The sequence below is a fragment of the Melanostigma gelatinosum genome, assembly GCF_949748355.1.
Source record: "Melanostigma gelatinosum genome assembly, chromosome: 12".
Lineage (NCBI taxonomy): Eukaryota > Metazoa > Chordata > Actinopteri > Perciformes > Zoarcidae > Melanostigma > Melanostigma gelatinosum.
This window is the reverse complement of record NC_136645.1, coordinates 22,893,994-22,911,032: the sequence shown is the minus strand read 5'-3', so window position 1 is coordinate 22,911,032 and position 17,039 is coordinate 22,893,994. Positions and strand designations below refer to the sequence as shown.

General features: G+C 41.6%; 1 protein-coding gene across 1 annotated transcript; it reads left to right on the top strand.

Moving 5' to 3' along the window:
* Positions 1 to 3,070: 3,070 nt before the first annotated feature.
* On the top strand, positions 3,071 to 15,142 carry LOC306785337 (isoaspartyl peptidase/L-asparaginase-like). The gene is made up of 6 exons (XM_079279680.1): positions 3,071 to 3,330; positions 9,505 to 9,647; positions 9,808 to 9,962; positions 13,340 to 13,461; positions 14,342 to 14,452; positions 14,639 to 15,142. The coding sequence occupies exons 1-6, from the start codon at positions 3,093 to 3,095 to the stop codon at positions 14,851 to 14,853; spliced, it is 984 nt and encodes a 327-aa protein (XP_079135806.1). The 5' UTR covers positions 3,071 to 3,092; the 3' UTR covers positions 14,854 to 15,142.
* Positions 15,143 to 17,039: the final 1,897 nt, after the last annotated feature.

The following is a 17,039-nucleotide window of genomic DNA, read 5'->3' as shown; positions in this document are numbered from 1 at the left end:
TAGACCAAAAGTTGCTTTTATAAGAACTGTCTATAGACCAAAAGTTGCTTTTACAGCAACTGTCTGTAGACCAAAAGTTGCTTTTATAAGAACTGTCTGTAGACCAAAAGTTGCTTTTACAAGAACTGTCTGTAGACCAAAAGTTGCTTTTATAAGAACTGTCTGTAGACCAAAAGTTGCTTTTACAAGAACTGTCTGTAGACCAAAAGTTGCTTTTATAAGAACTGTCTATAGACCAAAAGTTGCTTTTACAGCAACTGTCTGTAGACCAAAAGTTGCTTTTATAAGAACTGTCTGTAGACCAAAAGTTGCTTTTACAAGAACTGTCTGTAGACCAAAAGTTGCTTTTATAAGAACTGTCTGTAGACCAAAAGTTGCTTTTACAAGAACTGTCTGTAGACCAAAAGTTGCTTTTACAAGAACTGTCTGTAGACCAAAAGTTGCTTTTACAAGAACTGTCTGTAGACCAAAAGTTGCTTTTACTAGAACTGTCTGTAGACCAACAGTTGTTTTTACAAGAACTGTCTGTAGACCAAAAGTTGTTTTTACAAGAACTGTCTGTAGACCAAAAGTTGTTTTTACAAGAACTGTCTGTAGACCAAAAGTTGCTTTTACAGCAACTGTCTGTAGACCAAAAGTTGCTTTTACAAGAACTGTCTGTAGACCAAAAGTTGCTTTTATAAGAACAGTCTGTCGACCAAAAGTTCTAAACGTTCTTTAAAGTTTGAATCAAAATCAGCCATATAGGCAACAGCTTTGGAGACAAAATGTCAGCCCAACTGAGGAGAAATCATATTTTCCCTACGTTTTAAAATCATTTTTAATTCTCTGCAATCAAGTAGAACTCGAGGTCCATCTATAATTTCCCCCCAAAAGTCTTTAAACTGTCATACCTGGACAACTAGAGAAGTATTGAAATTGAAAATGTTCTACTGTTAAAAATAGATGAATGAATCGAAACATTTTGGGGTTTTTTTTACACCAGAAAGCTTTTTCAAATAAAATGAATAATAGATGTTTTTATTGCAAGTGTGATTTTCAAATGACCTTTTGACAAAAATATTTCCTCTATAATAGAAGACTTGTGTTTCTTGTTTGATCATATCTTCATCTTGTGTAATAATAATCCGTATTATTTGTGATAAGAACGGAGCATCCATGTGATTTATCTGAACTGTCTGTGAAGCGGCGCCATCACTACCAACGTTTGAACCAGAGCCAGTATTAGTGAATCGCTGCTGAAGCTTTGCGTTAAGAAAACACTGATTGTTGACAATAAATGCCTTCTAATCCCTGACCATTGTGACTTCCATGCTTCATTCACTCATAAAGCCTGTGTGTGGAGGTGCACTGATGTGTAGAGCTCTGACTGCATGCGTTTCCCTCTTAGTGCGGCAGATTAAGTCAATATTCCATTACAATCTTTCACTTGGTGATACAAGCACCAAATTTGGCATGAATAATGCCGAGGAACTAGGGGCGTAACGGTTCACAAAATCCACGGTTGGGTTGGGTACGATACAGTGGAGCCACGGTTCGGTACGTTTCGGTACAGTAGAAAACTATAAATGGCAGAGAAATGTACTTGATTTTAAAATATATTTATTCATTACAACTAACATCATGAAGTTATTCTTTGACTTTGAACAATGATGGAACTATACCTGAGTGACTCATCTTCTGGGGTGTCTTCTTAGCAACACATAAGCATAAAAAACAAAAACTGCTCCTTAATGTTATGTAGTATTGTTACTTACATCTTGCTTACATCTTGTATTGTTACTTACATCTTGCAAAAGAGATTTTTAATCTCAATGGGACTACCTGGTTAAATAAAGGTTTTTAAAAATGTTATTTTTTATTTAAAATTTTTTTATTCAAACGTATTCGGTTCGTCATGCGTACCGAACCGTGAGCCTCGTACCGAACGGTTCAATACGAATACGCGTATCGTTACACCCCTACTCGGAACTACTCTTTCAGAAAAGCCCGGTATCCACCTGAGAATCCAAGATTTTTCAAGATGGCCGTCGCCGAAAATGTGAATAGGTTTTTCAGTGCAGAAATTGAATGGCTGGACATATTTTAATAATCTAGACATCAAAATGTATGTATTTTGACACAAGAAATTCAATGGTGCTAATACAAATTCAATATGGCCGCAATTTTTCAAGATGGCACAATCCGGACAGTAGCTGCTGGTATCCGCCTCAAGCAGACTTCAAATGATCATCAGTCATGGTGGAACGGTGTTTGGACTTAATGTTCTTCATGTGGGAAAAGGCTGACTCACATAAATGAGTAGAGCTGAATAATGCAGTCAAGAAGGTATCGCATGTCCTCATGTTTGGGGACTTTTCCTCTGTGAGGAAACTGTCCATGAGCCCTGGACTTCAGCTGAATGTCAGCTTGCAGTGTCAACATCTCATCCTCTACTCCAGACGAGTTCAGGTGAAACAGCGTTGACATTTTTGATGCGAGTAAATCAACCTCAATATCTTCCCCAAATGTGCAGCACATAAGTGTAGCAACTGGCTCGAGTAAAGCAAAGTCTGGAAAGCGTTTGTCAAACTCTGACAGACACTTGTCAACCTGCTCTGTGTAGCGCGCGCTGTCAAGTTACACACACGCTTTCCGCTGAGTCGCCAGCTCTGACGCCAGGTTTTGGAAGTTTCCCAAATCAAGGCGCTACAGCTTTAGCTTCTTCAGTAGAAATACATTGGAAGGCTAACTAATTAGCTCGCCGGAGTTTTGCAGAAGCGCATACGTGGTGACCCGTGTGTTAGAAAATCAAGTGGCAAATGCCATGAGCAAATCAAATTGTTTTTGAATGGCATGCGATCTACCCGCACCCCTGCACTAGATGGTGCTGTCGAAACACAAGCCAACACCTAAAGCGCAGAATGGGATCAGGTTCATCTTTGCTGTGCGACATTATCATACATTAAATACATACATAAAACTGATTTATGGAAGCTGATCTGTCGTAACACCAACCGGTGTTCTCAGGAAATGTGGCTCCACCCCCTCAGCTCCGCAGATCTCGCTGTCTCTCCTATGGTCTCCGGTGAAGAAGTCCCACACAATTTAATATGATTAAATCATTTCTCAAGCTCCACTCATTTCCTCCACAGGTGATTGACATGTTTCCAGTGGTGGTGGTCCACGGAGGGGCGGGTCATATCCCGAAGGAGCGGTCCGAAAAGTCCATGTCGGGGGTGTGCTCGGCGGCCCGAGCCGGGTACGCAGTCCTCCGGGGAGGAGGCAGCAGCATGGACGCCGTGGTGGAGGCTGTGAGCCAGCTGGAGAACAACCCCTCCTTCAACGCAGGTAACGTAAAAACATTTGAAACATACGTAATGTCGCTTTTCTTCCTCGTATCAAAGTCTGAACGTTTTGCACTTGTTCGATACATATTTCATCTTTTTTTGTATTTGTTTTCATGTTCATGGAGTGCTATTCTATCCTATTGCTTAAGTGTATGATAATAATGTATAATAATTAATTGTTGTCATACTTTTGAATTAAAAGAAAAACACATAGCAATACATTTTAAAAAACTTTTTTTACACCTCTACAAAAGTCGTTACTGTTACCTGCAATTAGTTGACGTGGCAGAGTGTTCACGTGGCAGAGTGTTGACGTGGCAGAGTGTTGAGGTGCTGCTTCCCTTTTTACAAATAGCCACATCTTGTTTTGGCCAACCAAAACAAGATGTGGCTATTTGCTATTGGTGTTTTTAGGCACTTTTACATTGGTGGCTTGTTCAAGAGTTGAGTTGAGCTCTGAGGAGTGTTTTTCTGTTTCAGGAACGGATTAACTAAGTAGCACCACCATCAGGCAAAACGTGTACACAATAAATGCAATGGACAGATTGTTGTCAAACATATACAGTCTGGGCCATAAGTATTTGGACTGCGACACAATTTCTCTAATTTTGCCTCATTACACGACTCCAATGGATTTGAAGCTAATCAGTCAACATGTGGTTGAAGTGTCAACTTTCAGCTTTAATTCAATGAATAAAACAAAACAAATCACATTAACTGTTTAGGAATTACAGCTATTTTTACACAGCCACCCACATTTTTGGACAAACTAACATAATTGTGAATATAATCATTATTTTTAATACTTGGAGGAAAATCCTTTGCAGTCCATGATTGCCTGAAGTCTGGCTCCATAAACATCACCAAAAACGATGAGTTTCCTCCCTTGAGATGCTTTGCCAGACCTTTTACTGCAGCCTCCTTCAGCTGCTGCCTGTGTGTGGGTCTTTCTGCCATTAGTTGTATCTTAAGTAAGTGAAAAGCCTGCTCACTTGGGTTGAAATCAGGTGACTGACTTCGCCAATTGAAGAATATTCCATTTCTTTGCCATAAGAAGCTCTTGGGTTGTATTCACATTATCTTTTAGGTCATAATCCATTTGCACTGTGAAGCGCCGTCCAATCAGTTTTGTAGTCTGAATCTGAGCAGATAGTTTAGCCCTACACACCTCAGAACTCATCCTGCTGCTTCTATCAGCTGTGACATCACCAATGAACACCAGTGACCCAGTTCAATTGGCATCATGAGCCGTTCCTTTCCTTCTCCACACTTTTCTCTTCCCATCATTCTGGTACAAGTTAATCTTGGTTTCATCTGGTCAGTCTTTTTCAGATGTTTTCTGTTGAAGTCTAATCGGGCCTTCCTGTTCTTCAGTGTTACACAGTAAAATCGGCAGTGTCAATGAAACGCTTAAAGAGTCGATTTTAACACTGATTCAGTGAACATATGGTCCCTATCTACAGAGTGTTAAAGTCACAGTGGACATAGTGTTACATTTTTAGAGTCAATTTAACTCTGGTTAGAGTTAATATTTTACACTACACTACACTGAGAAGTGTTACTCAAGTTTGACACTATGATGATTCTCAACTGGTGGGTCGCGACCCAAAAGTGGGTCGCGGGCCCGTTTTCAGTGGGTTTGCCTGACAAAATTTTTTTTAATTTGAAGGGCATTTTTTATGCAGCGGAATTATTCCAGCGTTTACGGCACTTGTTCAGCGGTGCAGGAAAAACACCGACCAATGCGTTGTGAATCACATCACGTGATGGAGCTTGTTGTGGAATATTTCCTTAACAAGTTCAGGAGTGAAGTTGGTTTTATCCAAAGTGTCTAACATAAAAACAGAGTCTTGATGAATGATCAAAGTTTCATTATTATTTAATGTTTGCAAACAGAGAACACAAAACACAACCACGTATTGCAGTGAACTGTGAATATGCTCTAAATGACACAGAATCAAAACAAGGCATTTATACCGGCCGGCAGAGAGGAACAGATAAAACACAGGAGACTAAGGCAGAAATGTTTAGTCTAACCAGAAGCAGCTGATATAGAGAAAGAACACGTCGGCTGTTTGTCCCGACTAAGATAGAAAAGTGACCTTTGACCTAGACCAAATAGGTCAATGTGTTCAGACATCCAGACGCCTGTACAAATGAACTTTCTAAACAGCAATATGTCTCACAGAAAATATGACAGGAGGTTAAAACATTTTCTATCATTACAAGCTCAGCCAATCAAACATGTGTATTATGACAAGTTTCCTGACTCGAGTGAGATGTACACACACCGTGACACACGGGGAGAGACGAGGATACAGAGAGCAGAGCAGGACTGTTTATTGAGGTGTGAGTCGTGAAAGTCAAATCATAGGACGATCTCCAAAAGAGAGAAATGGCCAGAGAGACCAGAGTCATTCGACTCTGAATAATTCACCTCTATGAGTCTGTCCAGTCAAACACTAATTTCTCTTTTTAGAAGATGAGAAAAATATAATATTATGGCTTTTTCACTTCATCCTGAATGAACTGAATTTAAAGCTGGAGGGTGTAAATAAAATATTCAGTGAAAATTATTTTGCTAAGATTCATTTCGTTAAGTAATTTACTTTTTAATCCAGCCGTTATTTTACTTGAATTGAGAAGAACATTTATTCATGTATTTCTATGTATTATTTATAATCCATCCAGTTAAATTTGAAAAATGACAATAATATTTGTTAAAATATAATTGATGTGTACTTTCTTTATTTGATTTGACAGTTGTTTACTACACAGAGACGTTACTACCACTAGACTTCTTGAATATAGATATACCCAAATTATATATATAATTAGGGTCCCGGCTTGTCATTAAGGGGTGATGGTGGGTCCCGCAGCCAGACCAGTTGAGAACCACTGATGTAAATAACACTTGTAGTGTTATTTCAATTTGACACTAGGTATTTTTGAGTGTTAATCAGAATTAACTCTGATGAATTTACTCTTCATGAGTGTTGGACCTACTTGACACTAAGTGTTGATTAAGAAATTACTCCAAATACAGTGTTGATTTTTAACTGACTCCTGCCAGTGTTAAAACATATTTACTCCCTTAGTGTAATTCTTACCCAACACCTTATTTTCAATTTACTCCTTTTTAACTCACAACAGAACACTTTTATGAGTTTTGCATTTTCTACTTTACCATGTCAGCTAACACTTCAAACAATAAAACTAAAAATGTTTGCAGGGGAAAAAATAACAAACACCATTATATCCATATCTTAATAACAATTTATTAAAAATAAAAAACATTTAGTTTGCATACAATTTTTCATTATCAGTTTAGAGATGAAAGTGTAATTCCAATTTGTGCTACATTGTGCAACAATTAAACTTCACTTTCAGTTTCAAAGATGGAAAAGCAACATTGTTCTTAAAAGTCATGATATATTTAGAATAGTACAATCTTAACAATGTCTGTAAATACTGAAATATGTGTGTTTACAGTGCATTTAGAGGATACACACATCCGAGTACAAGACCTTTTCACCTTCGAACAAACTGCGCTATCATCTGCAATCTACCAAGCAATTCAAACAAAAATCTGATTGGCCACTGAAAGAGTTGGGATGTTATTTTGGCTTTAAATATTCTGATTATCTGCTGGGAAAACTGGGAAATGGACTACATGTCATATCAAATTTGACTGCAGTTAGATTTAATATTGGATTTTTGGTTTGCCACAGATAGTCTTCTATACCAGCAGGTGTTTGAAATACATTTGAGAGATTCTCAGATTTCTACCTTTATTTCAATTTATCTGCTCATGGTGTAAATCGAACTGCACTCAAATTTGGTATTAAAACATACAGTTACAGATACAATATTTTAAAGTGACAGCCCTCATGACTCTATTGTCAAGGTCTTGGTTGGAATTTATTAGTATCTTGGCAGATGATAGAAAGTTGTCTCTAAGTTGAATAACAATAACTCTATTTTAACCACAGTAAATGCAGAAAAATCATCCTTAGGAAAATACAAATGACTGCATGGCAAAATTTGTATCTTCGTATTGAACAGCCAAATCTGATTTGAGAGACAAAGTTCTGAGTTGAGTACAGCCCTAAAATAAATATATATATTTTTCCCACAAGCGTAGAAGAACAGATGTGCTTGAAGAAGAGATATCTAAATTACCTCAGAGCTTCAGTCACCTTTCGTCCGGTTGTGTTCCGTGACATTATGGTCTGGTCTCTACCAGGTTTCTTGGCCAATGCAGATTTTTCCAACTGTGAAACGATGATTTTTGTTTTAAACAACATGATGGTATCTGTAAAAACAGCAAAAGTGAAATGGCATTTTGACCTACAACACAATTCATTCTGAGACACTGAAGTTAACTGTAACACGAACTAGCTTTCGTCAAACACATTAAAAACGACTGAATGTAAACGTAGACAGCAATATATAACGCTCACGTTACTTTGAAAAGTGCTGATTCAGTTTAACAGACAGAAAATAAACTATTAAATTAAACTAATTGGCTTTAAAGTGAATCCTATGAGGGCCCATGCACTCAAAGGGAAGGTTTGATAATATAACAACTCCCCACACACGCAGTATTTGCTATTTTACTGTCATCTATCGACATTGAAAACAATACAACACTGTCAGTCCTCCACATTGACCTCTCTTGCCCACATTGTGGAGTTTGATGTCAGCTAGTTAGCCTAGCTAACTTAATGTACGAGCACATGTGAGCTAACGTTAGCTTAAAACTCGGTCAGGTTAGCCCTCTGCTATTCGGTATTTCAAGACACAAAAACAACTGGAGTGTATGTTGAACTACAATATTAAGTTGTTCGAATCATTCTTTTCTGCTGAAATGCCAAAATTTGGTTTCATAAGTGATTTAGAGAAACTTACCACAGGCTGTCGAGAAGTGCAAGATGGCGGCACGGTGAAACTCCTGATCCGTTTGAAAGGAGAAGGAGGGGGGCGGAACTTACCAGAGTACAGAGTTCTTTCCAGAGTACAAGTGAACAATGACATCAACACTTGTACACACGCGTTTTACTCTTGCTGTTGTTGTAATAACTCTGAAATAGTCAATGTACTTTGACACTGTATATTATACACTGAAAAGTTTAACTCTGATTATTTTCACCAACACTGGCCGATAAATTGGTAGTAATTACTCTTGCCGTTGTTGTAATAACTCTGAAAGAGTCCATATACTTTGACAATGCATATTTGACACTGGGGAATTTACTGTGTACCAGTGGTTTGCACCTTGTTGGAAACCCTCTGTATTTAGATTCATGAAGATCGTAGACTTTGACAATGACACGCTTACCTCCTCCAGACTGTTCTTGACTTCGGTAGATGTTATGAAGGGTTTTTCTTCACCAAGGTAAGAATTCTGCAACCAACCACTTTAGATGTCTTCTGTGGTCTTCAGGGCTTTTTGGTGTTGGTGAGCTTGCCTGTGCGTTCCTTCTTTTTAAAAATGTACCAAACTGTTTTTGGTAGGATTTGGTCAATCCTAATGTTTCTGCTATCTGACTGATAGGTTTGTTTCGTGTTTTCAGCCAAATAATGGCCCACTTCACTTGCATCGACACCTTTCTGGTCCGCATGCTGAGAGTTCCAAGGACCAGCTACCAAATGCTAATTTAACATTTTGAATCCTATTGTCGGCATCATCTGTCATGAAATAGTGACAACAGGCCACACCTGGCCATGAAACCGTTTATCAGACAATTGTCCAATTACTTTTGAGCCTCTGAAAATGTGGGGGGCTGTATAAAAATGGCCATAATTCCATAACGGTTCATGTAATATTTTTGATTTATCCATAAAGCTGAAAGTCTACACTTCAACCACATATTGACTGATTAGTTTGAAATCCATTGGAGTCATGTAAAGAGTCAAAAATTGTGTCAGCAAAATCTTTCCCCTCCAGAATTTTCCTGAATGAGCCCTTTTAACTTTCCCTTCAACTATATGTGTAAGTCTCTCCATAGCCAGACAATGCAACAACTATACTAGACCCAACTGGATCACATACATCTTAGGTACTTCATGAGCTGTCCTGCAGCTCTAGCTGTAGGCCAAATGTCTCCTCTGTGCACAAGCGATTCTTTGTCCCCAGAGGCTGGACCCTTTCAAATCGTCTCTTAACTTCCAGGGTGTGGGTCGGTGCTGAACGCCAAAGGGGAGGTGGAGATGGACGCCTTTGTGATGGATGGGAAAGCACTGGGCAGTGGTGCCGTGTCTGCTGTCCGCAACATAGCCAACCCCATCCAGCTAGCAAGACTGGTTATGTACAAGGTGCGTACATTTAGATCAGGGATGACAGAGAAAACATGCTTAAAAAGTATCAGTTTAAAAAGTGACCTTGAAACACACCTCATGCTTTCCAAGAACAAATAGCTTCTGTAATAGTTTCTAGATGTGTTTCATGGAGGGACATTTTGATACTCTATTTCAGACGAGTCATGTGTGTCTGACGTCAGAGGGGGCCAATCGGTTCGCCCGGTCCATGGGTGTCCCCGAGGTGCCCCCCGAGTCCCTCATCACCGAGTACTCCCGCATGCGCTGGACAAAGAACCTGGCACTCGACGCCGACCCCGTGGAGTGCCAAATGTGAGACGAAACACGTGTGACCTCTTTGTTTGTTGACGGAGCGTTTTTTGGATTCACAGCAGTCGCAAGTGATTCCAGTGGTGACTCGGCATAAAACACGTCCTGACGTTGATAGAAACTCAAACCAGCCCTGCTGCACAATCCCCTTCCCTGCTGTTGATTAGTACTGCAAGTCATTTAAAAAAACACTGCACAGCAATCAATCCTTTAACTGTCTCTTCAGACCAGCTGACCAAATACCGAGCAGATTGTGATTGAAGAAACTAGGATAGGATACACCCGGGGTTCCTCGCTGGAAACTCCTCTCTCCTCGTCTCCTCTGAGGCACATTTAAGGGACGGGAACATCCTCAATGATGGCAGGTTTTCCCAATCGAGGTGGGGGTGGGGGCTGAACTAAGAGCCCCCACAGATTCCCCTGGACGTAACTAAATACACTCCTCATGCCTCACAACCTCTTGAGTGAATATTTATTGGAAAGTGAGGAATCTTTGGAGCACACGAGCTCCCGAATCAACAATGGCAATTTTGATTTTGCAGCTGTCGTAGTTTGAGGAGCTTCTATGGATGTTTGCACAGGTTTAATAATAATAATAATAACTTTAATTTATATATCGCCTTTCAGGGGACCCAAGGCCGCTTTACAAGAGTAACAGTTTAGACAAAAATAGTTTAGACAAACAGTCAGAAAAACAGAACAAGTAAACTAGGGGCCGAAAGCCTTGGCGAACAGATGGGACTTGAGGGCCCTTTTGAAGGCGTCCAGAGTGGAGATGTTGCGGATCACCGCAGGGAGAGAGTTCCAGAGGGTGGGGGCTGCCACACTGAAAGCTCTGTCCCCGAAGGTTCGCAGTTTGGTGCGGGTGGTGGCAAGCAGGCCAGAGTCTGAAGACCGCAGGTTCCGGGGAGGGGCATGTGGGCGGAGGAGGTCCGATAGGTACTGGGGGGCATGGGCATGGAGGGACTTGTAGGTGAGGAGGAGGATCTTGTATGAGATGCGGGACTTGACCGGGAGCCAGTGGAGGTTGATGAGGGTGGGGGTGATGTGCTGCCAGGGCTTTGTGTGCGTGAGAACCCTGGCGGCAGAGTTTTGTACATACTGGAGCCTGTCCAGGGTTTTGTTGGGTACCCCGAATGACACCAGGATGACACCCAGGTGTCATCCTGGTGTCAGGATCTCCGGACTTCAGGAGATGGGGAGATGGAGCAGCCGTCAACCTCGAGGATGAAGTCACCAACCTTCCGGAGCAGCGCCTTGGGTGCCACAACCATGAGCTCTGTCTTCTTGGTGTTGAGTTTGAGGAGATTTGATTACATCCAGGTTTTTATTTCATGCAGGCAGTTGACAAGGGACTGAGGGGGGAACTGGGAGGATGGAGTAGTACTGAGATAGATTTGAGTGTCATCAGCATAGCAGTGGAAGTTCAGTCCTTGATGGCGGATGATCTTGCCGAGGGGGAGCATGTAGATGGTGAAGAGGAGGGGGCCAAGCACAGAGCCTTGGGGCACGCCATGATTGACTGGGGCTAGGGGGGAAATAGAGCCGTTGATGGAAACAAACTGTTCCCTGTTATGGAGGTAGGATGAAAACCAGGAGAGGGCGGTGCCAGTGACCCCTAGAAGGTCAGATAGGCGGTTGAGGAGGATGGTATGGGAGACAGTGTCAAATGCTGCAGAGAGGTCCAGGAGGATGAGGATGCTGAGGCGGCCAGAGTCAGCAGCAATGAGGAGATCGTTGATGATCTTAATGAGGGCAGTCTCCGTGCTGTGTTGGAGTCTGAAGCCGGATTGGAGGGGCTCATAGAGCTCATGGTTGGACATGTGGAGATGGAGTTGGCCGGCGACTACTCTTTCCAGAGTCTTACTGAGGAAGGGGAGGTTGGAGATCGGCCGGTGGTTGTGGAGGTCATCAATGTCCAGGCCAGGCTTTTTGAGGATGGGGGTGACTGAGGCAGTTTTGAAGCTGGTAGGGACAATACCAGATGCCAAAGAAGCGTTGATGATGTCCACCATGTAGGGGCAGAGGGTGGGTAAGCAGTCCTTGACCAGGGCTGTAGGCATGGGGTCCAGGGAGCAGGTGGACGTCTTGGCCGAGCTGACCAACTTGGCCAGTTGGGGAGCATCCACAGGGGAGAAGGAGGAGAGGTCACAAAGGGAGAGGTGCGGCGCTGAGGGGGCGTTGCCAGGTGGCTGAAGTGCGGGTGGAGGGGGAGGGGCTGGTGTCAGGAGCTGCTGGTGGATGGAGTCGACTTTCGCCTGGAAGAAGTCGAGGAATTTGGAGCAGAGATCGGGAGCACCAGAGGGATGGGGGGCGTCAATGGGGCGGAGTAGGCGGTTGATGGTGGAGAACAATGATCGAGGGTTGCTTTGCTGGGCACCGATCAAACGAGAGTAGTATACTGTTTTGGCCTGAGAGAGAGCTTCCTTGTAGGTTTCCACATGGTCATGAAAGGCCAGGAGGTGGACCGTGAGGCCAGTTTTTTTAGAAAGCCTCTCCAGCTGGCGACCAGAGGCCTTCATGCTGCGGAGTTCGGAAGTGAACCAGGGGGCAGGGCGGGTGAAGGAAACAGTCCGGGTTTTGATGGGGGCGAGAGAGTTGAGACTGAGGGATAAGGCAGCGTTGTAGTGGGCTACCAGGCCCATTCTTTTTTTATTTATTATTTTGCTTTGACTCTCGGTCATCATTGAAATTCATTGTTATTGCTGCAACTCCCTGCCAAGCTCTGAACATTTCACAGCTGCTTTTTACGCCTACAAGCAGAGAGGAGGAAAAAGAAGAAGAAAGGCCGAGCAAAGCAAGAAAAAAGGTGTTTTTAACTAGTTCTAACTTGGTTAATTCAATTAAATTTATGTTGTATCGCCCAAAATTTGCCTCAGAGGGCTTTACAATCAGTACACATCCTCTGTCCCAGGATCCTTACAGGCAAGGCAAGTTTATTTGTACAGCACATTTCAACAACAAGGTAATTCAAAGTGCTTCACATGAAACCATTAAAAGCATAAAGGCAAAAGTAAAGGAGATTTAAAACATTTGAAACAATAATTGATGTCTCCCTGAGACATTGCGCTGCACGCAATCAACCATACACTGCCGCAATTCTGCAATTACTCGCACACAAACCACGTCTGGAAAAGATCTCTGCCGATCTGCGTTTTATAGTGTACGCCTTGCACGAACTCGGTCCCGGAGGAAATGGCGATATTTTGTGCACTTTCTAAATTTGAATCGATGTCTCCCTGAGACATTGCGCTGCACGCAATCAGCCATACACTGCCGCAATTACAGGAAGAACTCCCCCAAAACAAAACCTTTAACGAGGAGAAAAGAGGAAGAAAGTCAGAGTTGATTCTTCTGTTCCCATATGTGTTGTTGTGTAGGAGGAAGATGGGCACGGTCGGAGCCGTGGCAGTCGACGGCGAGGGCAACATAGCCTGTGCGACCTCCACCGGGGGGATGCTGAAGAAGATGGAGGGACGGGTGGGAGGCACGCCCTGCATAGGTCAGTCCTCACATATGAGAGAGAGCGAGAGAGAGAGAGAGAGAGAGAGAGAGAGAGCTCTCTTGACACCCGTTGCACGGGGCAACCTTTGATTCTTTTGTAGAAACATAATGAAACGCGCGTTCCTTTTGGATCAAAAGGGGCTTCCAGTTGACGACCAGTGTGATCAGACCAATTTATACAAGTGATGTCGGAGACACCGCGCCGACTGGCTCACACTCATAACCCTGCTGTTGCCAGACTCCAGAGCGACTTTTGAGAGGACGAGTAGAGATTTTTAACTTTTGTTTCGGAAGCATGTAAGAGAAAGACACAACTCTTTTTAACATGTATCTATTTGTGGCTACGTCATCTTCTGTCCGTTGCGTGAACCTCAGTGTGCTGTAAGCTGTGAAGTAGACGTCTATTGCTGCTGCTTTTCTATAACAATGGCAGCATTGCAAACAAACTTCAGTATGGGATATTACAGTATTGAGGCCAGATTGAATTATAGCTGTAGAATAAGTGTTAAAGCGCCACAATGTATTTCAAAAGACCAGCAGCTGAAGCATGACTCTCCCATCTAGTGACCCAGATGTGCAATTGCATCCTTTTAATAACTGCCGCTCCGTCGTCTTTTGCAAAGAAGGCTTTAGGCATTAAACTGTTAAACTGTGCCCTCGTTTACTTTATTTCTTACATCTTCACATTTGCAAATTATTTTAGAGGGAAAAAAAGTTGTAAATAAACTTTATTATTTTGTCCTATTCACCCAATTGATCACAATAGCTGACAGTTTTTTTTCCCACACCTGCCTTAAAGTCACAATGAAACTAAAAGTAAAAAACTTGAAATTCAATTATTTTATTTTATTTTATTATTGAAATGTCGCTGGCTGCAGGGAGTGGAGGTTATGCTGACAACCAGGTGGGAGCAGTGTCAACTACAGGCTACGGAGAAGCCATCATGAAGGTTACTCTAGCCAGACTCATCCTGTTCCACATGGAGCAAGGTAACACATACACACGCGCACACACACACACACACACACACACACACACACACACACACACAGTATTTCTGCAGTGGGACATGGTGTCACGGAGAAGGTGATTTGTTCTTCATGTTTCACTGACTTCTGGATGAACACTTCATCCTAAACAGTAACCTCATTATTTCTTCTCTCCTCTGTTCTCAGGTCAGTCGGTGGAGGCCGCCAGTGATTTAGGCCTGGCCTACATGAAGTCCAGAGTTGGTGGGCTGGGCGGGGTGGTGACTGTGGACCCTCGGGGCCACTGGGCCGCTCGCTTCTCCAGCCTGCAGATGGCCTGGGCTGCAGCCCAGAAAGACACCGTGCACTACGGCCTGCGCTCCGGGGAACACTTCACGCAGAGCACCGATGACCCACTCTGACAGGAGGTGCAACACTTCTATTTTTAGGATTCAATGAATCAAGAATATTAATACCAATGGTCCTGATGAACAATCATCTTCGTATTGATATTACCAATATGTAGTTATCTTAATAATCATGTGAGAGACATTAGTAAGGACACATACAGGCAGACTCAACTGATTAGGCACAATCATGAAATTATCTCCAGCACTCAGGCAGCCTATGATTTCTCTTAACACTGTCGTGAAGACCCATCATCAACAACCTGCATGATATCAGACACACTGATGACTTATCAACATTCAAACCTGCACAAGCACAAAATGTCTGTCGATCAAAAGTTGCATTTATCAGAACTATCTATAGACCAAAAGTTGCTTTTATAGCGTCTGTAGAACAAAAGTTGCTTTTACAGCAACTGTCTGTAGACCAAAAGTTGCTTTTACAGCAACTGTCTGTAGACCAAAAGTTGCTTTTATAGCGTCTGTAGAACAAAAGTTGCTTTTACAGCAACTGTCTGTAGACCAAAAGTTGCTTTTATAAGAACTGTCTGTAGACCAAAAGTTGCTTTTATAAGAACTGTCTGTTGACCAAAAGTTGCTTTTACAAGAACTGTCTAGACCAAAAGTTGCTTTTACAAGAACTGTCTGTAGACCAAAAGTTGCTTTTATAAGAACTGTCTGTAGACCAAAAGTTGCTTTTATAAGAACTGTCTGGAGACCAAAAGTTGCTTTTACAAGAACTGTCTGTAGACCAAAAGTTGCTTTTACAAGAACTGTCTGTAGACCAAAAGTTGCTTTTATAAGAACTGTCTGTAGACCAAAAGTTGCTTTTATAAGAACTGTCTGTAGACCAAACGTTGCTTTTATAAGAACTGTCTGGAGACCAAAAGTTGCTTTTACAAGAACTGTCTGTAGACCTAAAGTTGCTTTTATAAGAACTGTCTGTAGACCAAAAGTTGCTTTTACAAGAACTGTCTGTAGACCAAAAGTTGCTTTTATAAGAACTGTCTGTAGACCAAAAGTTGCTTTTATAAGAACTGTCTGTAGACCAAAAGTTGCTTTTATAAGAACTGTCTGTAGACCAAAAGTTGCTTTTATAAGAACTGTCTGTAGACCAAAAGTTGCTTTTATAAGAACTGTCTGTAGACCAAAAGTTGCTTTTATAGCGTCTGTAGAACAAAAGTTGCTTTTACAGCAACTGTCTGTAGACCAAAAGTTGCTTTTATAAGAACTGTCTGTAGACCAAAAGTTGCTTTTATAAGAACTGTCTGTAGACCAAAAGTTGCTTTTATAAGAACTGTCTGGAGACCAAAAGTTGCTTTTACAAGAACTGTCTGTAGACCTAAAGTTGCTTTTATAAGAACTGTCTGTAGACCAAAAGTTGCTTTTACAAGAACTGTCTGTAGACCAAAAGTTGCTTTTATAAGAACTGTCTGTCGACCAAAAGTTGCTTTTATAAGAACTGTCTGTAGACCAAAAGTTGCTTTTATAAGAACTGTCTGTCGACCAAAAGTTGCTTTTATAGCGTCTGTAGAACAAAAGTTGCTTTTACAGCAACTGTCTGTAGACCAAAAGTTGCTTTTATAGCGTCTGTAGAACAAAAGTTGCTTTTACAGCAACTGTCTGTAGACCAAAAGTTGCTTTTATAAGAACTGTCTGTAGACCAAAAGTTGCTTTTATAAGAACTGTCTGTTGACCAAAAGTTGCTTTTACAAGAACTGTCTAGACCAAAAGTTGCTTTTACAAGAACTGTCTGTAGACCAAAAGTTGCTTTTATAAGAACTGTCTGTAGACCAAAAGTTGCTTTTATAAGAACTGTCTGGAGACCAAAAGTTGCTTTTACAAGAACTGTCTGTAGACCAAAAGTTGCTTTTACAAGAACTGTCTGTAGACCAAAAGTTGCTTTTATAAGAACTGTCTGTAGACCAAAAGTTGCTTTTATAAGAACTGTCTGTAGACCAAAAGTTGCTTTTATAAGAACTGTCTGGAGACCAAAAGTTGCTTTTACAAGAACTGTCTGTAGACCAAAAGTTGCTTTTACAAGAACTGTCTGTAGACCAAAAGTTGCTTTTATAAGAACTGTCTGTAGACCAAAAGTTGCTTTTATAAGAACTGTCTGTAGACCAAACGTTGCTTTTATAAGAACTGTCTGGAGACCAAAAGTTGCTTTTACAAGAACTGTCTGTAGACCTAAAGTTGCT